At 46.9% G+C, this 22,045-nt stretch overlaps 1 protein-coding gene across 1 annotated transcript; it reads left to right on the top strand.

Annotated features, from left to right (window-relative positions):
• Nucleotides 1-1,248: 1,248 nt before the first annotated feature.
• USP50 (ubiquitin specific peptidase 50) lies at nt 1,249-20,268 on the top strand. Its single transcript, XM_032790614.1, has 8 exons — nt 1,249-1,301; nt 4,655-4,687; nt 6,013-6,213; nt 7,542-7,737; nt 9,697-9,903; nt 14,639-14,781; nt 16,907-17,039; nt 19,125-20,268. The coding sequence occupies exons 1-8, from the start codon at nt 1,249-1,251 to the stop codon at nt 19,314-19,316; spliced, it is 1,158 nt and encodes a 385-aa protein (XP_032646505.1). The 3' UTR covers nt 19,317-20,268.
• The last annotated feature ends 1,777 nt before the right edge of the window (nt 20,269-22,045 follow it).

Genomic DNA, 22,045 nt, shown 5'->3' on the forward strand with positions numbered 1-22,045 from the left:
GGGGGGGGGCGCAAGGTGGAAGTTTTGCCTAGGGCGCGAAACTTCCTTGCACCGGCCCTGTGCCTGCAGTATTTCCATTATCCAAAGGAAAAGATGCCTCTCCATTCATTTACCTGCAGGCCTTTTGGCTTCTCATCCACATTGTTTGCATCAATGTTTGTCTTCTGTGTTCTCTGCAGCTATCCCAGCCTTCTAGGAAAGGATCTCTAGGTGAGTTGACAAAATCTCTGCTTTGGGGGGATGAATGCATTTTACTTCAGTCAACCCTCTGTTTTTGCACATTTGAATGGAACAGTTTTTACAGATGAAAGAAGTCAATGTTAGTTTGTCTTTTTGAAATATTTAAAAAAAATGTGTGTGTAAACAAAGTGTGAATGCACGTGAGAATAAGCGTGTTTATTTAAAACTATGTATATCTATTAATGAAGATGGCTTAACTTGCAAAATTTGGCTCTTAGATTTCCAACATCTGCAGGTTTTGGTTCTGCCCATTAGAAAATTACAGATCATTTACACAATTCATATCTACATTGAATTTTGAACATCCCAAAGTTTAGTGTGTTTCTCTCTCTTTGTGGTTTACTTGGAGGAGGCGGCTCCCCAGCCGGCAAGCCAGACTCTTTAGCCAGGTTCTTGAATGTTAACCAGGTCTTGCAGGATGTACTATGTTAATGTTTTATTGTGACTTGAATAAACAGTTTTTTAAAAATGAGTTATTTTTTCTTAACCCTCAGAGGTGCTCTAAAATGGTGTTTGAAAACCCAGCTCTTATTTTCCTCCTACTTACAACAACTAGCACAATTCTTCAATCAGAAGGGGGAAAAGTTTAGGCTAACAAACTAGGGCTCGGTCTTACATACATTAAAGCCAAGGGGAGTTTTACTATTCATCTCTGTGGGAACAAGATTGAAACACACACACACACCCGCTGGCAGCTGTGAACAAATGTGCAATATAGTCAGTTTTCTGACCTTAACTAGAACTCATGGGAACTCAGCAGCACCACATAGCAACAAGGTAGAATGTTGTCTTATGATGCCAGAAGAATCCAAACTGGAATTGTAGGGGAAAGACAACGAGAACTCTAGGGGAAGTACATACTTTTGGGCAATTGTACTAGAAATGCTATGAAATAAGAGAGTGACTGTATGAAAAGGGAAAGAAAAGAGGTGGTGAAATGAAGAGAAGAGGGTAAGAAGTAGCTTCCCAAAGCCAGTGGAAGTAACAAGCTCTTTTTCAAGCCAAGAGATGGCTTCCCAATCTACATCGACACCTGATGATTTCAATATATTTTATTCTCTGTGAGTCTACATTTTATAACGTAATCTGTGAAGGAGGTGATGAATGGTCATTGAATAGAGTAGATGGAATTCAGCTGAGCATTTTAAAAGGAGCTGGGGCGATGGGCAGAGCTGATTAGAAAATGGTAACAATTTTCTCATTTGTTGTTGAATCTTTTTAAAATGTGAGAGTAGTTTGTGAGTATTGGTGTCCTTGAGAAGGTTTTGGGGAAAAAACAACTGTATATGTGCAACATTGCTAAGGCAACAAGATAGAACACACATTCTATAGTATTAGAAATAAATATGTATGTAGGAAAGTGCAGTACGACCAGTCCCAGCTGGTGGTGGTTTTCCATCATATGTAGCTTCGAAGAGCAAGTGCCTTACATAAAATGGAGTCAGTGCAAGACCCCACATTTTAGTATGTTACCATTTAATTATATATCAGTTGCTGTACTGGGACTGGCTGGGCGGTGGGGAGCAAGGGGATGGAGCTAACAGGACAAAAGCAAGGGAAACAAGCTCCTAAATGCCTTTGTTGTTTCCGTCTACCTAACCCTGCTAAAGTTGCACCGTTCCTAAATGGAGAGGACGCACCGGGGAGATATGCTATCATTCTTGCACTTCTATGACCTTGCATAGGTCTCCATGCAGGCATCCTCAGAGAAAACAGATGGAGGATTGCCACAGTATTGTGGGCACTTCTGTCTGTGAACAAGACTAACATGGAAGGGAAACTCTGAGCGATGCTGCTGCCGCTGGACTTGTCTGTAGGAGTAACACAGAGCGTATCCTAGGGTGAAACGATAAAAGACTAACATTCATTCATTAACAAAAACAAAGCACTGGGCTCAGGCCTGGAAAATGCAGAGAATCGACAGAGGGTCCATAATGTGGAGCGAAAGGCCCTGCCACAGAGCAGGAGAGAGGCGAACCTGTCTGTTCTCCTGAAAAATGGTCTCTAGGAGCCCTGGAGGCAGATGTCATGAATGCATGTGGAAAAAGCATGCAGGATCCCTCACAGGTGACAAAACAAACCAAGCCTGTGGGAAACACATTAGGCTCTCTATCCCTCAAGGCTAACCATACAAGGTGCTGCTGAGGTCTCCTGTGAGGTATTAAGCACCCGCCACTACCATTAAAGTCAACGGGAATTGAGGGTGCTCAGCACCTTGCAGGGCGGGACATAAAGGTGAGCAAGGAGAATGATTGATTTTCCCCCCTCTGATATTAGCCCAACAAGACATCAGTTGATGGTCCCATGTTAGCTCTCCGTAGCATGGCATGTAGTAGCCTCCCTAAGATACCCTGTTTGCTATTAATGGTGAGGTTGCAATCTGCTTTCAGAGCTTGCTTCGGGTGGAGGGAGGGGGACTGTTCAGGCTCTTTCTTGCTATTTGTTCCACCTCTTTCATTCAGAATCGGTTCTGTGGGTAGCCAGTGGGAGGTGAGAGCTGGGCCCAGCTAAGTGTATGGATCTGCCAAGGGGCAGCTTACTGCTAACCGGCTTGGAAGACTTTTCCCTGGTTAGCCAACTGTGAAAATGTGAGACTTCACATCTAGGCCGGGGTGGGGTGGGGTGAGGGGCACAGCACTGACCCCCTTCACCCCATAGCATTTTTAATGATCTACTTTAAGATTATTCTGTTGTCACCAAGGGTTGCGAGGCGTCCGGTTTTCGGCCATTAGAAGTCCAGTGGGTGGCGCAGCAGGGAACCAAGACTAAGGCTCCCTGCCTGTCCTAGCGCCACACGGCTCCCAGAAGCAGCCACCAGATCCCTGCACCCCTAGGTGCATGGGGAGCCAGGGAGGCTCCGTGCGCTGCCCCCCGCCCCCAGTGCCAGCTAAGCAGCTCCCATTGGCTGGGAACCGTGACCAAAGGGAACTGAGGGGGCAGCACCTGCAGACAGGAGGGCAGTGGGCGGAGCCTCACTGGCCACCAATGCACCTGTGGGCTGCACTGCAAGGACCTAGCGGCCCCTTCCTGGGTGCCGCAGTAAGCGCTGCTAGGACCCCGAAACCCTGACCCAAGCTAGAGTTCCCTCCTAGAGCCTGCACAACCTCCCACACTCCAACCCCCTGTCCCAGCCCCCTCTTCCACCCCAAACCCCTCATCCCTGGCCCCACCCCAGAGCCTGCACACCCCAACTTCCTGCCCTAGCCCAGAGTCTCCTCCTGCACTGAAACTCCCTCCTGAAGACCACACTCCCACAGCCCCACCCCACAACCTCGTCCCAGCCCTGAACCTGCTCCTATACTCCAGACCCCTCATCCCTGGCCCCACCCTAGAGCCCACACCCCCAGCCAGAGCCCTCACCCCCCACACCACAACCCCCTGCCCCAGCCCTGAGCTTCTGCACCCAAGCCCCTCATCCCTGGTCCCACCCCAGATCCTGTACCCTCAGTTGGAGCCCGCAACCCCTCCTGCACTCTGAACCCCTTGGCCCCAGCCTGAGGCTCCCCCTGCATCCCAAACCATTCATCCCTGGGCCCCACCCCAGAGCCTGTACCCCCAGCCAGAGCCCTCACCACCCTGCATCCCAGCCCATAGCCCTCTCCCACACTCTGAACCCATAATTTCTGGCCCCACCTGGAGTCTGCCCCCAGCCCAGAGCCCAGACCCCATCCCCCCACTCCAATCTCCTGTCCCAGTCCAGAGCCCTTTCCCACACCCCAAACTTCTCATCCCTGGCCTCATCCCAGAATCCACACCCCCAGCCAGAGCCCTCACTCCCCTCACTTCAGCCTGGTGAAAGTGAATGAGGGTGGGGGAGAGTGAGCCATGGAGGGAGGAGGGATAGAGAGAGTGGGGGCGGAGCCTCATAGAAGGGGTGGGGCAGGGGCGGGGCCTCAGAGTGGGGAAGAGTCAGGGGTGTTTGGTTCTGTGCTATTAGAAAGTTGGCAACCCTAGTCACCATCTCACTCTCCTTCATCTGCTGCATTCTCAACACCAGTTGCTGTGCGTGCTGTTGGTTTTATTGTGAAGGGTTGTGGTAGATTCTCCACCACTAGTGAATTTTAAATCAAGATTGGATGTGTTTCCAAAAGATCTGCTGCAGGAATTAGTCTGGGGAAGTTCAATGGCCTGTGTGATATAGGAAGCCAGACTAGATTAACACAATGATCCCCTCTGGCATTAGAATCTAGGATTTTAACGAGAAGGGCCTTAATTTCTCTCTGCAAGCAGATGGGCCACGTTTTTCTTTTCTGTGGAAGTACTCCTCAGATCAGACATTCTTTGCTCTAATGTGATTCTCCAGCATCTCCTCACCTCAATTACAGAGCAGGCCAAACATGGTCCCTACGTTTTTACAGGCTTTGACATCTCCAAGTATTTGATGCTGACTTGTGTTTCCTTACGTCCGATCTAGGCACTTCCTATCGCGACCCTCACGCCCTCCCAGGTTGGTAATGTCTGAGTGCTTCTACTCTACCTTCTGTGTGACCTGACTGAGGTGCTCTAGCAAACAAGTCCTCCCATTTTGATTGTGTGGGAAGGGACGGAAATAAGGGTTGGCTGTGGCACCCCACTGGGATTTGACTGAGGAGGAGGGCTGGACTTCCCCACCTCTGCCGAACTGACACAAGTGCCGTATATGCCTAGCTGGGTTAAAATGGAAATAGCTGTAGTCCTGTTCCACCAACACTGATTTTTTTTAAACTCTGCCCTGGATGTTATGTCCCTGTCAGCACATCCCTCATTAATGATGGGTTTGCCGTCTTCGCTCATGTTAGCCCTGATCAGCCATATCCAACCCAACCCACAGTGCTAGTTGTGCTCAGAGACTAGAGACACAGGTGAAACTGGGCAGGGAACAGGGAAAGAGACAAGTAATCAGAGGCAGGGAGGAACATGAACCAGGCACTGAATGTGGAAGTCAGGGGATAGGATGAGCTGGTGGGAGAGATGTGGCACAGATAGATGGTAGAGGCAAGCCCTGCTGCCACCCTCTATGCTGACATGAGTCCAATCCTGAAAGGTGCAGGCAGTACTGTCCAGCAGGTGATCGATCCCTGATCCAATAGGGCTTGTAATTAATAACACTGGTGCTCCAAGAAAACACAACAACAAAAAACAAACCCTAAAATGCCCAATGTCAAGCTTCACGAGAATCATATGGGGAAATGTCTATCCACTTGCCAAAGGAGAGGGAAAAACTGATATGAAAAAATTCTAGCAGGGTGCTACAAACAGTGAGCTTGATTCTTCTAGTCTCCTGCAAACTCCTAGTAAAGTCAGTGAGAGCGCCAGGAGTAGAGGGCTTGCAAGGTTGAGAGTAATGGCAAGTAAAACAGATAATTGCAAACTAATTATCTGAATCCCTTCCAAGCTGAGGTTGGGTCACTAACATCCCAATTTAACATTCCAAGAAGACAGAGACAACTTAGGTGTAGGCTTGGTCTCCAACTTGTGTTAATTTTGCAGATATAACAATATGCACAATGTTCAGTGCTGATCTCTCCAATACATTTGGTAGCAACTACATGATTTGCTCTGAGTTTGTCAGTTTTATTTTGCATGTGATCAGTGGATGTATGGTGCTGTTGTTAGATTCAATAAACAGACCACAGTTATGACTATGAGTGAGTAGTCTTACAAAAGAGACCTTGACACAGCAGGCAATGGCTTTCTTTGAAATAAGGCAGATTTGACTGTGATAATAAAGAGACCATTGCATTTTAGGTGACAAAAGTACAATTTTGGATTTTGTTCTTGTTGGAAATGCAGCTCTGAAACTGTGCACCTGGAGCATTCGAAGGATTCTAGTGAGGAATCCAACGATGAGACAAGCCAACCATACCAAGGCCTCACTGGCCTGCGTAACTTGGGGAACACTTGCTACATGAATGCCGTTTTGCAGTGCCTCTGCAGTATATCCCCATTGGTGGAGTATTTTCTCTCAGGGAAGTATGTAGCCACCCTACACAAGTAAGTTGATTTATTTGCTCTCTGTTTTATTATTACTATTTATTATTTGCATTGCAGTTGCTCATAGGAGCCCCAGTCCTGGACCAGGACCCCATTGTGCCAGGTGCTGTACAAACACAATATTTAGGATGTATTTTTCTGTCTCAATATTTAAAGTTTTTCCCAAAGAAATTAAGTTTCAATTGGAGCCTGGCATTAGAAAGCACAGAAATACTCATTAGTACAAGGAAACCAAAAGCAGCACACTTTGCTCTCACTTCCCAGGCCCCACACACCATCTCTGCCCCTTCCTCAACTTGCTTTTCCTAGCCAATGTTCCCCTTCTGACTTCTCTCTGAATTCCCTCTTTTCTGTCCTATGTGGGCTTTTATACCACACTCGTTGTAGGATCTGAGTGCCTTTCTGTGATGCAGTAAGCAATGTGGCTAACGTGTCACCCATTTGTTCTCTCATCCCCTCCACTAGGGTGAAGCATGTGCAGTGCATTGCGTTCTGTTTGTTTACTTATGTATTTATTGGAGGTGGTTGGTTGGTTGGTTTGGTATGAATATACGTGCTACTGTGGTCAAAGCAATGCAACTTACACTTGGAGCTTTGGAAGGTGGTGAGGTTTATAATAATTCTTAGTTCCTGCAGGAGTTCATTTCACAGTTTTAGACTGGCCCCTGAGAAAGTTCTGTCTCCAGCACAAATGAGCTTTCCCTTCCTGTGGAGAGTTCTGTCATGCCAAAAGAGTGAAACTGTTGACCAGGTCTTGGTCCCAGAGCTTTAGACAATCTTTCAGATATCCCGGGGCCAGGCCATGGAGAAGATAAGGATTGAGACCTTGTATCTGATTCAATGTTCTATAGAAAACCAGTCTAGAGAGCGGAGGGCAGGTCTGATATGCTTGCTGCAGTCTGTGTTAATGAGGAGACTGGCTGCAGCGTTCTGTACTAACTGGAGTTTCCCGAGTGCTGAAGACTTCATGCCCAGGTATGTTGCATTGCTGTAGTCCAGCTGAGAAGGGACCAAGGCATGAATAACTGAGGTTAGGTCATTCACCAGCAAAGGATGGAGTCTCCTAGTGAACCAGATGATAGAAAGAATTATTCATGGATGCTGCTAAGTGAGAGCTTTGCATCAACGAGGAATCCAAGAGTGCTCCTAGACTACAGACTGAAATAGCCTATTGTGAGCGTGACCCTTCAACAAAGAGAGTCTGCACTGTGGCTATGGCCTCCTCACAATGCTTCATCTGCCCATTCAGCTTGGCTTTTGTGTTCACATTTTAAGCACAGCCACCACATCTTTGTACTCCAACTAAAGTCCCTTTTATGCTACTTCAGGGAAAACGGTGAGGTTGCTACAGCCTTTGCCTATCTGATGGCCGAAATGTGGCTGGGAGAGTTTGAGTGCGTCTCACCAGAGGTATTTCGTTCAGTCATCAGCGACTTATGCCCGGCTTTTACCAAGAAGACTCAGCAGGACGCCCAGGAGTTTCTGATTTATGTACTGAACAAATTACATGAGGCACTTAAGAAGGTAAGACTGCAGTTACGGCCTTCTGGGGCTGTGAAGTGTAAGAGCACATCTGTCTCCTCTTTGCAGTCATTACTGCATAGCATGGAATACAATAATTGTCTCCTCTCTCCCTCCATACTGTACAAAATGGTGCTGTAAAATCATCATCTTCTCCAACTACTACACACAGTGCAACCTTTAACCCCTTCATTAGCTTCCTGTTACCACATTCCATTCAAGCTCCGAAGCTACATCACCAAGGTCCTACCTAATCCTACATCTACACCTCTGCTGTCATTTCCTCCTCCTCACCCTCTAGTCTCTGTATTCTTCCCTATCATGCTTCCTCCCTGTGCCAAGAATCTTGTCTGCCCAGATCCACCTCTGCTTCTCTCTTCTTTCAAATCCTTCCTTAAACCACTCTACCAGCAATAAGTCCCTCCAGCCTATCTGCTCTGAGCACTGTCCAGTGGTTTCTCATCTCCCTTTGGTTCTGTGCCCTTTCTGATAGGGCGTATGGCTTACTGTGGATATATAAAGTGCTGCATAGTAACAGGGTTCTGTACATCATTTTAAATCATCATTAATACCAAATGTTAACTTATGTAGTCAATTGCCAGGCAGTCTGATTTGTAAATGCACCAAGTGCTCTCACAGAAGTTATCCGTGCACCAAAGTTCTCCCTTAGAATGATCATAGAGGGGAAATTAGATGATTTTTCTTGCCCCATTTACAATTCCAGGTTAGGCATCTCAGCACTGTGATTACTTAGCTCAGACAGCAAGTTAGAAGGTAGAAAGTCCTTGGTGATGTCAAGTGTTACTGCAGTTCAGGAAAACTTTGACAGTCTCTGGATTCTATCCCTGCTATGTGAGGCTTGGGCAGGGGTGTCAGTTCAGTTAGCTCATCCCTAGAGCTCCAGTTTAGAATTGGCACCTTCTTTGTTTGCTCTGGGGTTCAGAATCCTGAAGGTGGAACAAGGGAGTGCTCCATGCTGGACCCTATTGTGAGAAGCAACAGAGAGTGGTTCCTTCATGCAGAGAAAATAAAAGAATATGCCTCCCAGGGAAGCACTATTGGAAGGAAAAAAGGGGCAGGGTGTTTGGCACATGATACTGGGGAGGTGTTTGAAAGTTTTACAAAAGAAAACAGTGTGTGGCTGTAGCTAAAGAGATCTTAACAAGGCCTTGACCCTGCAAAGACTTAGGCATTTGCTCAACTCCACGCAACATGAGTAGCCCTACTGATGTCAGTGGAGCTTCTTGGTGTACAATGTTAAGTGCATGCTAACGACTTGGCCTAATAAAGGCTTCAAACAGCGATGGGCTGATGGCTGGAGGTGCTGATAAATGGAGCTAGTTGAACCATACCTCTCAAATAGTATTCATTATAAATATTCCCCCTTTCTTGATTAGCTCATCCTTTACAAACCAGTCCTCATTTCAGGAAGGTATTTTCTCATCTGTAAGTATTTGCTAGAAGTTCTGAAGAATAATTTTCTGTCGATAAGCTCTTCGCAAACTGTTGACCTCAACTGTTCATTATTTGTGTTGTGTGACTGATCTAGCTTCTGCTTCCTGAACGAATGACTGAAGATTTTTTTAAACATATGACTAATAAACTTCTGGTTTGGCTTTGCAGACAACTTCATGCTAAAACTCATGAAAACATTGGAAGTTGTTAACGGAATTCTCACAATTTAATTAATCTCACCCCATGAGTCAGAGTGAACTTGACAGTGATGCTTTTATTCATAAATCACTATTCAACTAGGCCTCTACTTATAAATCTGGAATACAATGTCTTATAAAGAAGCAGAATAAATAATGGATAATTATAAATAATATGTTTTTACTGCCACCTGGGATCATGTGTGCTTCCTTGACAACTGGTACAAAGCATGTTTAGATGTATTTGTAAGGATTGGTGTCAGTAGTTTGTTAGTGTTTTTTTGTTTTTTGTTTGTTTTTTTTCTTACAGTCATGCAAAAGGAGATGCTATGGGAACACATCCACATCCAGGGAAGATAGGGGAACCGGCAGTGAAACATCAATCATCACCCAGCTATTTGAGGGGCAGCTCAGTTATGACATTACATGCCTGGCGTGTCACACCACCACCGATAAGAATGAGGTCTTTACAGTTCTCTCTCTTCCCATCCCTTCTGAGAGTGCCTGCTCACTACAGGTAGGGTTTCTAAGAGCTCTTCCCAGCTTTTGGTGGTCTCTGTTCAGTATAGCGGTGGAAGGTTTATGTTAATAGACCATCTTACGGAAATACGTTCCCAGCACATGCCAGTTCCAGGGCATCATCTAAAAGGGATACATTCTTTTCTGTAGAGAATTTGGCCCTAGGGCTAGAGAAGATGCTAGATCAGACTTCCATTGTCCTTTTGGCTGTTAATAGTGTAGCTTGTGTTGTTTGGAAATGCCCCTGAATTGCTGTGGAGTGAGGGATGGCCAGAGACATGTCTCTTTTATTTTGTATTGTATAGAAAGTAACTGTGAAGCATTTTCTTTCAAATTCTCACTTATCAAAATGCTTTCTTAGAGGAAAACACATTAAATTTTAGCTGCTTTGTATTCTAAGTGCACTCACAGAGCTAGGCATTTTGGCACCCTAGCATATTTACACCCCCCACTGGTTTTTTTAGATGATATGAGTTAGGATATTATAGAGCAGTGGTCCCCAACCTTTTCGTCTGGTGGGCTCCAGATGAAGGACTGTGGTAGCGGTCGAGCATCCACCGAAATGCCACCGAATTTTGGCGGCATTGCCTCTCAATGACGCTGCTTGTCGGAGGCAAGCGGCATCATCGAGAGGCGTCACCGCCGAAATGCCGCCGAATTTCGGCAGCATTTCGGCAGATGTTCGACTGCCGGCCAGGACGCGGGCACATTTAGATGCGCCTGTGGGCACCGCACTGGTGACCGCTGTTATAGAGTAATGATAATACATTTATTTTTGCATATTGGTACAGTACGTAGACAATAAAAGCTACTGCCTAATTCTTTTAGGTGCCACATTAATTTTCACACAATCCTTTAACATCTCTATAGTATCCTTCTATATAACCTTTAAGAAGTAAACTCCATAGGTACTGAAAATAAAATGGACTGAAAATAACCGTAACATAAATATGGATACTGCAATTACTTAATGGCATAAAATATTCAGAAAGACGTAAAATTGCATTTCTATTTATATAAAAAAAAAGTGATATTGATGGTTTTCCATCCCACAGTGAGACTATGGCTAGAATAAACAGCCACCTCTCTCAATGGAGAATAAAAGGAACTCAAAAGTAAGCAAAGGATAAATCCACCATGGAGGTGGATTATCTAGCAATTTAATTACCATGATAGCATCTGACTCTGTATAAGCAGAAGCCATCCTTTTTCTGGCCTTTATATAAGGAAAACAGCTATGCAGGATGGGTGAGGGGTTGTAAGATTTCTGTCTTTTACCTTTTGCATTGTGATTTTATTTTTCTAAGAAGAGTATTGATGATTGTTTGTTTCCCGGTATTATAATATGGTTGGTTTATACCTGATCATTTCTCCTGCTGAATCCTGCCAAGCAAATTGTGATTATCCCCTTTGAAGGTGAAGGATGACAGCAGCATGGCTTGTTTGTATAAGGCCAGTTGGGGAAGCTATGTTGTGACAGTTCATAAGAGGCACGACACATCCTGCATCTTGGCAGGGGGTTAGACTAGATGATCCCTGTGGTCCCTTCTAACTCTGTGGTTGTATGACATTTGACTTCTGGCCAGGCGAGGCAACACACACCTAGGGGTTTGTCTACACTGCAGAGTTTTGTTGACAAAAGTTTAATTAAGATGCTTTAAATAAACTGCTGGTGCATGTCCATGCTATGCTCCTTGCGTTGACAGAGCACATCTGCACTAGCAGCTCTTGCATCGACACAGAGAGCAGTGCACTGTGGGTAGTTATCACACTGTGCAACTGGCTGCAGGGTGCTTTGGGAAGGATTTGCAATGCCTCATGGGGCAGGTACAGCATCCCACGATGCAGTTTCTCCATCGCATCTTTCCAGGGGCATCCTAGTAGAGGAGTGGGCAAACTTTTTGGCCCGAGGGCCACATCTGGGTATGAAAATTGTATGGCAGGTGATGAAAGCTCACGAAATTGGGGGTTGGGATGTAACAAGGAGTGAGGGTTCTGGCTGGGTGTGTGGGTTCGGAAAGCAGGAGTGGGATCAGGGCTGGGGCACAGGGCAGGGGGTTGGGGTGTCAGAGGGGGTCAGGGGTGAAGGCTCTGGGTGGCACTTACCCCAAGCAGCTCCCAGAAGTAGCAGCACGTCCCCCTCTGGTTCCTATGTGAAAGCACGGCCAGGTGGCTCTGAACGCTGCCCTGTCCACAGGTGCCTCCCGGGCAGCTCCCATTGGCCTTGGAGTTGCAGGGGTAGTGCTTGGGGCAGAGGCAGCGTGCGGAGCCCATTGGCTGCCCTATGGGTAGGAGCCAGAGGGGGGACATGCCACTGCTTCCAGGAGCTGTGTGGAGCGGGGCAAGCCCCCAACCCCACTCCCCAGCAGGAGCTCAAGGGCTGGATTAAATGTCTGGAGGACTGGTTGCAGCCCCTGGGCCGTAGTTTGTCCACCCTTTTTCTAACAGATTGCCAGCCACTTTTCAACTGAAGTGTGTGTGCAGGGACAGGGAGAGTGTGTGACAGGGTGTGTGTGGGGAGGTGTGAGAGAGAGAATGAATGTTAAGGAAGTGTGCATCGGCATGGTGTGCTGTCTCTTTAAATTCAGACAGCAGCTTGAGCAGCATCTCCACCCTGTAACCCGCCGGGGCAGCAGAAGCCCGCTCTGCCTACCTACATTCCACATTAATGGTCTGTGATTCTCTCCCACAGCCTCCTCAGCAGCCTCTGTTTGCTCTCCAGGCTGCAAAATCTCAAAGCTTCCTGGAGCTCTGAAAAGGGAGGGATGCATGCCTGCAGGGCAGCCGAGTTCAAAACAATGAGCAGAGTGGTCACGGTGGGCATTGTGGGATACTGGGGGAGGCCAGTTATGTTGATATAATGAACTTCAGCGTCTACACTGACGCTTTATCTTTTTTACTTTGCCTCAAAATGCTCTACGCATCTCATCGAGGTGGTTTTATTTTGTCGGCAGAACAGTGGAGTTCTGTCGCCAAAAGTGGCATTGCAGTGTTTAGGCCTCCACTGTTTTGCCACTAAAAACTGCCTTTTGCCAACAAAACTTGGCGGTGTAGACAAGGCCAGGGCTGGCTCTACTGTTTTTGCAGCCCCAAGCAGCGTGCCGAATTGCCACCAGATGGCGGGGGCAGTCCATGCGCCATTAGGGCGGCACACGCATTTCCGCAGCGGTCGGAATTCAGAGGCAGCTTCTGTTTTCAGCCGGATTGCTACCTCAAGCACCTGCTTGGGATGCTTGTGCCTGGAGCCGGCCCTGGACAAGGCCTAAGTGTGGAGACAGAAGAAAGTATAGGGCTGTGAAATCAGATTATGCTGTGCTTTAGTGAGAGACAATGCCAATGCCACAGTTATAGTGGCTAGATGGATATATCAGCGAAGTGATGGCCCTGGTCTCATAGAGAAGGGAATCAGGAACAGACTAGCTGGGTCACAGCCCAGAATGCTAAGAGCACACGTCACAGCTGACATGTTTCTTCGCCAGTGCATATCTCACCAGCAGCCCCACTCCAGATCTGCACCCAATGCACATTTCCCTATTGGTCTCTTCCCCTGTACCATAATTGGCCTGTGTTTTTACCTGTCTGGGCCACTGAAAATTGTCCCTAGCCCAAAATTAGAGGCCTTTTAAAAGAGAGAGCCAAGGTGTGTTCAGCATCCTGGGCCAGTCTACCCTGAAGGTGTCAATTCCCCGATGTGTGAGTGCAATTGCCGGCCAGTGAATGGAGCATTGTGACAAGCGGATCAGAGGGAGGCTCCTTATTCTGTTCTCTGTAATAAAGTCTGAATCAGGCTGGGCAGCAACAAGTTGGGGTCCGTCACAGTAACAGAAAAACCGCTAAAGGCAGGAGCAGGGCGTGTTTTACCCCTACTGAGTGTTGACTAAAAAGGCCTGTTTTACTTGGGCAGTGTTTACTTTCTTTGTTTCTACTGTAGCTTCCCCCAACTGTAAATCACAAGCAGCCTAGGACTTCTTCATTTTCCTCTCTGAACACTTCCTCCTAAGCATGAAAGTCCCTTTGCCCCTCCCCCCCCATATTTTTGCAAACAGGACAGGTGGCTCATCCCATTGGGGTAACTGTTACCCTTCTGCTCCTCTCTGTGCTGGGGTTTTGCCACTTTGCCCTCTACCACCATCTGGCAGTGCCTCACCCCTGGCTCCTTGGTCCCTCTCCTGCCCTGCCTCCAGCTGTTTGACCCCCTTCCCTGCACAGTCAGTTTCCACCCCTTGTTCAGAGCCTGCCCATTGCTCCCCCCAATTTGCCCCCTTTAACCGCCACTGAGAGCAGCAGTTTCAGCAGACGTTACTGAGCAACGAGCATGCTCAGCGGGAGCCAAGCAGCACTCAGCACCTTGCCCACCTGCTGCCCCATCAGGGTTCTAGTGCTGGGAGCCTGCTCTGTCAGGGGTCAGCGATCCTACAGAGAGGCAGGGCCCTGGGCTCCGAACAGATGCTGCTGGGCCCAGTCCTGTTGGTCACCCCATTTTTGCACCCTTGGTGGCTCTGCTTCATGGCCGGCTGCCCCGCCCTAGTTATGGCCCTGTACACTCAGAATGTCACAACCTCACTGAATCATGTGGCACAATTTCCTCTGCAGTGTGCAAACAACACTGTGCAAGTTGACTTCCGCAACAGGCTTATTGAGACACCCTCCCTAATCCGGCTTAGTGGTCAGGAATTCACCTCTCTGCACAGAGCTATGGTGTTTGTTTTACCAAACATGTTTTCCTTTCACAGGACTGTCTTGAATGTTTCTTTCAGCAAGACACACTGACCTGGAACAATCAAATTCACTGTTCCTTCTGTGGAACTAAGCAAGATGCTGCAGTAAAGGCCAACATAGGGAAGGCGCCAAAGATGGTTATTTTTCACTTAAAGAGGTACAGCCTGCATCTCGTAGGACAGTTACGGCTCCTCTGATTTACATGGGATGTGGGAAGGCCACTTGCATTCAGAGGCAAAGAGAAATCGGTGCACGTAGTCTTTTTGCACATACAGTACCTGGATAGTTACAAAACAGGAAAAGCATGTGAGTCAGACTTCTGATAAACCCAGAGGATGTGTTACTTTATCCAAGCCATCAAATTGCACTCAGTGCATTTTTGTCCTGCTTCTCCCTCTGCAATAGAGGCAATTCTGAAAGGCGAGGGGTTGGTCATAGAGGGGAAAGTGATAGAATTGTGGAATAAATGAAGAAAGAAGAATGTTTGTTGTAAAACTGGATCACACTAATAAATGGAATTTTACAGTACCGATGATGCTAGTCCTGATAGCTACTTACAGAGCTACTAAAGACTGCGATGGATAAAAATAGAGAATAGTGTTCTGCCCCATCAACAGTGTGGACAGGGCATTATTCCTCTACCCATCCCTTTACAAAGCGCAGAGATCTACAATTGCGTTTGAGCCCAAGATTTTAGAATGATGTGTTCTGTAGCCATTTTGCCCTCAACAGCGAAAGTGTTATGCTATACAAGGCACATGGGATCGTTTCGGAGGTGAGGGGGAGGCAAATATGCCCCATTTATTGAAAAATATAAGAGTTAGCATATGGTTCTCTCTCACACACCCTCTCTCTCTCCTGCCAGTTGATGTTTATAGTTACATCTGTTGTAGCTTGAGTCAATCTAATGGCCAGTTAGATTGAGCACGAGTGACGAGCTGGGCTCAGTCGGTCCCAACCCAGCTTTATAGTTGTAAATTCCCATTTGAGTCCCTGCATTTTGCAATGTCATCCTGTAATCATTAGTCCTTAAGTGGTGTTAATCTTGGGGTTTTCTGCTGTTATCATTTGCTGGTTATTGTTGGGCTTCCCATTGTTATCGTCTATTTGTTGTCTTGCCTTCAGGGATGCCTGCCTCACCTCTGAGCTCATCAGTGCTGCTAACATGTTTAGCATAGGATACAATGGATGTTTTCTGATTGTCTCCTGGTTTTTCCAAGTCTCTCACTTTTTCTTGACCATCTGGACATTTGTGATGGCTTTCCCACCTTATCTTTTCCTGATGCATTCATTCCTCATTCACACAAACAGTCTCTCACAGAAACCTTCAAAGGTATACAGACAGCAGTATTTTATATTCAGCAGAATACACGGTAAAACAAAACTTGCTAAATCTTATAACTAAAACGATTCACATTGGGGCTTCAGGCCCTCAACATTTCTTCTAATCTCCTTAACGCAGATACAATACAAGATCCTGTTTCTTACTTACTAACGCCTTAAAACAAGGAAATGTATATTTAACTAGAGTGCCTAATTTGTAATACATATAGGAAACCATAGTACACATTATAACTTATCCTAAAAAAAAAGGGTGACGATAATCAGTTGTTCTAGTCTGTCATTCCTTTCTGCTATTCAAAAAGGGTGACTGACAGGATAAAATCAAATCGTACATTAATTCTCATAGTACAATTATAAAATCCGGCTCCTACAGACGTGGGTGAGGAAGTCAAGGAATCTGGAAGTAGGTGCTACAACTTCATAGTTGGTTTACTTCAGTGCCCAGCACTTCTTGTTAAGTTTGATTATGTATCAATTATTTTTAAAAAGTGATCATTTCCTACTCCTTCCATGTATCCATCTTACTCCTTCCGTTCTTCTCACTAGTTCCCCAGCTAATATTACTCTGGCATGGTTAGTGCTGCATGGCCAGAATCAGCGTTAGTGCTAAAGCTGGATTTAGCGTCCCCTGTTGAGCATGCATCTTGTGACAGATTGACCATGTACTCACTGGGGCCTTCCTTTCACTCCCAACACAAAGCAAGGATCTGCTTGTTCTTACTCCAAAATGTCACTTGCAGTCCGTTTATTTGATCTTTGTTTGGGGCAGTAATTTACAATTATTACTTAGCATTAAGAGAGCACTTTACATTTCAAAGAACCGCAGGCGGTAGCTATTTATTCCTCCCAATGCCCACGTGAAGGTAAGCAAATGCAGCATTACAATAACTGAAAGCATTTGTAGTGGAAAATACTGTCTCAAAATGTTTTATTTTCAGGTTTGACTATCAAGGCAGCTACAAAAGGAAACTGGGAACTAACATCTACTATCCACTAAGCAACTTGGATCTTTCGCCTTATATTTATCCACTCTTTCGGAAGAATCCACAATACAACTTGTGTGCTGTGGTGGTAAGTTGGATGCAAAGTTACATCCTAGCTTTATGGGTAATACTATGAATGTTTGTTTGAATGACATCAGCGATTGATCTTGGTCCTACGCAAACAAGCAGGCAACAGTCACCTCTGCCTCAGCACCCAAAGTTTACAGAACAGGAAAAAAAAATGGTACAGATACAACTATCACAGACTTATACACAGCTGGCATTTCAGAGTTAGGAGATGTCTCCTCAACTAACCCATTACTGATCAAATTAACACATTTTTCATTGGCTAATGGAAGATGGCAGGGTACTTTGATTGAAATTATCCGGCTGTCAGGATTGAATTATAGTTACAGCAGGCCTGTACACAGATACAGTTTGATTATCAGGGCATCATGGAATGTAACACGCTAATCCCCATCCCTGTTATAACATGGCTTGGTCTTGTCTGTGTAGATCAGGGGTGGGCAAACTATGGTCCACTGGCTGGATCTGGCCCCTCAGGGCTTTGTATACGGCCTGCGGGACTGCCCTCCCGGCACAGCGGGCCCAGCGCTGCTCTCAGAAGCGGCCCTCAGGCCAGGGGCAGAGGGCTCTCAGTGCGTTGCCCTTGCCTCCAGGTACCGCCCCCCGCAGCTCCCATTGGCCAGGAATGGGGAACCCTGGCCAATGGGAGCTTTGCAGGAGGTACCTGGAGGTGTGGAAAGGGGAGCACACACAAAGCCCTCCACCCCACCTTCCCCAGGGGCCGCAGAGCTTCCTGGAGCGGCGCGGGACCATGGCCAGGGCAGGTATGCAGGGAGCCTGTCCTAGTCCTGGTGCGCGCCGCTGCCACCCCAGAGCCCGAACCCCTCCTGCACTCTGCCCCCCAACTCCCTGCCTTAAGCCCCCTGCCTGCACCTCGCACCCTTCCTGCACCCCAACTTCCTGCCCTGAGCCCCCTTGTACACCCTGCAGCCCTCCTGCAGCCCAACTCCTGCACCTTGCACCCCTCCTGTACCCCAACCCCTGCCCTGAGCTTCCTGCCACACCTCTCACTCCAGCTTCCTGCCTGCATCCCAACCCCCTGCCCTGAGCCCTCTGCCGCACCCTGCACCCCAACCCCTTGCTCTGAGCCCCCTGTTGCACCCCACACCTCTCCTGCACCCCAACCCCTGCCCTGAGCCCCCTCTTGCACCCCAATCCCCTTTCCTGAGCCCGTGCATACACCCTGCACCCCTCCTCTGCCCCAATCCCTTGCCCTGAGCCCCTTTGTGCACACCGCAACCCCTCCTGCACCCCAATCCCCTGCCCCAGTCCTGCATACAATTTCCCCACCCAGATGTAGCCCTCAGCCCTAAAAGTTTGCCCATCTCAAATTGCTCTTTAACACAGCTACCACTCTGAAACCAGTTAGTCTGTACCAGCAAAAACAAGCCCACGAAAGCTTATGCCCAAATACATGCGTTAGTCTCTAAGGTGCCACAAGGACCCCTGGTTGTTTTTGTTCTCTGTTATTGGTTTATAATTGTGTTTCAGGTCTGTACAATGATTAACACAACTTGGTACTATTTGTACAGTGATATCAAACCTATTTTATTACTTAGGCATGGTACTATTGTATTATTATGCAGTGCCCCACAGCATGCCAATTCCTGTGTAGACAGACTCTGTGTCAAACCAATGAAATAATTAAAAACAGGGCAAACATTGACACTTGATGCAGGCTGTTTAGTAAATGCCCTTCATTCGAGGACCCTATTTCTGTTTGAAAGTGCTTTCACTTCAAAGCTTCTAAACACAAGAACAGATCCTCCAGCCGTTGAGTGTGGGTGGTCAATGTGAGTTTTGCTGGGAGATGGATTGCCAGGTCAGAGCTGCTAGCTGGGCTGTAAGTTTGATCCCCCAACGTGAAAAAAATGTAATTATTGTCCAGACAGCATTTACTTTTTCTTCCTGCCACAGAGCTCTACCTATTTCAAGCCTTTCTTTGGGGTAAAGGGAAACTGGAATCTTATTTTTTCCCCATCATTTTGATAGCTGAGTGCAAATTAAAATGATCACCAGATTCCTGGCTTTGAGTCTTTGCTAAAATTGAAAGTGATCTCTTTCTCTCTCAACCTTCTCTTTGTAGAACCATTTTGGTTATCTGGATGGTGGCCATTATACGGCATTCTGCAAGCACACATTCACCCAGAACTGGTACAGTTTCGATGACGCACAGGTCAGCGAGATTCCACAATCCTCAGTGCAGTCTGCTGCAGCTTATCTCCTATTCTACAGCTGTAAAGCATTCTCTGTACCTACCAAAACCCATAAGTACTAGGAAAACGTCTTTGTGAGAACAGTCCAATTATTAGAATTCACTGACACTGGTGGCTAAGTCCCATTTTGCCATTAAACTAGTGTATCTGCATTGCTTGACTGTCTATTGAGATCTTTCTGATTACGCTTAGGAATGGATTTCAAGGGAGAAATCCAAAAGCTGACCTCTGCAGCACAACTTTCAGTGTAATAAGTGAAGGAGTGTCCCTCCTACAAAGCCCCTCACTTCAAGTTATTTCTAAAAAGCCTCTCACTAATATTCTTAGCACCATTATTATGGTTTGCACTACAGCAGCATCCATTCTAAACACAGGGGAGATATGGAGCTTGCTTAGAGACCCTTCAATCTATATGGACAAGACAAATCAAATACATGACAGCTTCCTCCAGACAAGCTCTCTTCTCTACCCTCCAGGTGCCCCAGTCCACTTGCTCTGCCATAGCTTCCCAAATCTATCCTCCTTTCACCCTACAGCATTAGGCACAGGTTCAGTATGAAAGCCTATGGACGAAAACAACAGCCGGTTAACAGTGCTGATATTAATGACAGCATCTAAAGGCAGGGACCTCCCTTGAGGAGAGAGCTCACATGGCCTCACCCCTGTCCTAAACTCATTGCTCTACCCCCCACCCCACATCCTCTTTGTAGTGGTGAGTGTAGGAACAAGAGCCCACGCATGGCCTCACTTGTCTCCTACTGCTTTGACTCCCTAGTCCCTTCCCCTATGCAGCATAACATTGTCTATTAGCGGCACAAAGCACCAGAACGCCAAGGTGGGCTCGCTCCAAGAAAAAAACATTTCCCCTCTTCCCCACTGACTGCTTTTTTCTCACTCTGGGTTCTACATAAAAAGCATGAATGCAGCAGATGGCTGAGGAGCCGCACCTTAGTTGTACTGGGATGGTACGTAGTTTTTCCTATAGCTACTTGCACTTTATCAAAAGGAAAATAACCCCCTCCCCCCCCCACAGAAGCCAGTGTCTAACCCACTCATCGAACTGACAAGAATGTTTTTACTATGGCCTCTTGCCTAGGTTTATTAGTGATGTCTCCATGCTTCCCCACCCTCGCTCCCGCCAGAAAACAGAGTGAAGTGTTCCAAGTCTACATTGAAACAACCTAAATTCCAGCTATCTATCTGGTACATTTAATGGAAAACACCAGTGGCTCAACAGTTAATGTTGGTGGCACAGAATCCATGGTTTATATGCCTCCCTCTCCCCGCTTCATGCAAAATTTTAATTTTGTTTTAAAATTGTTTCTAGCTCCTGTAGGTGTGAAGGAAGCCTGCCACATGTGAACACATGCTGTGTTGTCTTTCTGGAGCTGTGGCTAGAGCAATTTAGATGGTCCCAGTCAGGGCCAGCTCTTGCCATTTTGCTGCCCCAAGCATGGCGGCACGCCGCGGGGGGCGCTCTGCCACTCGCTGGTCCCACGGGTCCGGTGGACCTCCCGCAGATGTGCCTGTGGATGCTCCACCAGCCGGGACCAGCGGACCCTCCGCAGGCACGCCTGTGGGAGGTCCACCGGAGGCGCCTGCCACCCTCCCAGCAACCGAAAGAGTGCCCCCCGCGGCCTGCCCGCCCCAAGCACGTGCTTGGCGCACTGGTGCCTGGAGCCGGCCCTGGTCCCAGTGCTCTGAACTTCCTAATTCATCACTGATTGTAAATGATGATGCCTGCCTCTGACCGTTTTAAAATGTGAATATTTATTATTATTGGGTTTTGCTATTAATATGCTGATTCAGAGAGGTTTAATAGCACAGAAGTTAAACATGGCAGACGCAGTCATGCTATAGAAGATTTCACTCTCTCTGTGGTCATGTCAGGTGAAATACCAACAGTTGCAGACTAGTACAATGGGAGCAAGTATGTGAGTTTGACAGAGGCATCTGTTATTGAGAATGTGCCTTTATGCACAATGCAACTCTGCATGGAAGTCCCACAATTGCATAGCTGCTGTCTTTGTGTGCAGATCACCACGGTCCCCTAACATTCTCACTATTTCATATAGAGAGAATCAGAGGTAATTTTCAATGAATTCATATTCTATTAATGCTTGTACCTTGTGAGGTGGAAAGATCTTCTGGAGCAGGTAGGAAGGCATGAAATAAAGGGTATTTCACAGTGCTGGAATAATTTAAGTTGCAGCAGCACATATGGAGTTCACACAGCCCATCATCAGTGGAATATCGCAGCCCTGTACAAAATTAAAGAGCACAGTAGTACTTGTGACAGGGTGGCATCCGGTAGCTACTTTGTGTCAAGAGAGATGCAGAAGCATGACTAGGGTAGCATCTGACACAAAGCCCTTCTCTGCTCTTGGTCGCTGTTTGCCTCAAAGACTTTGCTTATTCTGCTAAGAGCTTAGAAGGAGGATTTATTCTTTAAATGTTGCATCTTGGAGCAAAGTTAAGTAATGGGAGGCACTCTCAGCGTTAGGGCAGGATAGAGCGTGCTCCTGCCATGTGTGTGCTTGTGCCCTGTCAGAGTCAGAATAGCATCAAACAGGAGAAACAAGCAATTAAAGCTTAATGAGCCTGGCTGGAGTAAACATGAAAAACACTAACTGTTTCTCCTTAGGGCAATCAATCACCCCTTGCTAATGCTGGCTGAAAGTCTCCTATGCTGGATTCAGCAAAAGAACCCTCTGTGATGATCTTATGCAGGTGTAACATAGATCCGTTATGAAGTTGTATATAGGCTGAAGGCCCAATTAAGTCAGTTTTC

The sequence above is a fragment of the Chelonoidis abingdonii genome, chromosome 9 (assembly GCF_003597395.2).
Source record: "Chelonoidis abingdonii isolate Lonesome George chromosome 9, CheloAbing_2.0, whole genome shotgun sequence".
Taxonomy (NCBI): Eukaryota; Metazoa; Chordata; order Testudines; family Testudinidae; genus Chelonoidis; species Chelonoidis abingdonii.

Bases quoted from the DNA above. Each gene is read 5' to 3' on its own strand.
- USP50 (XM_032790614.1), top strand. From the start codon at position 1,249: ATGGCTTCCCAATCTACATCGACACCTGATGATTTCAATATATTTTAT. The intron at 6,214-7,541 runs GTAAGTTGATTT...ATGCTACTTCAG, and splicing joins TATGTAGCCACCCTACACAA to GGAAAACGGTGAGGTTGCTA. The intron at 17,040-19,124 runs GTAAGTTGGATG...TTCTCTTTGTAG, and splicing joins ACAACTTGTGTGCTGTGGTG to AACCATTTTGGTTATCTGGA.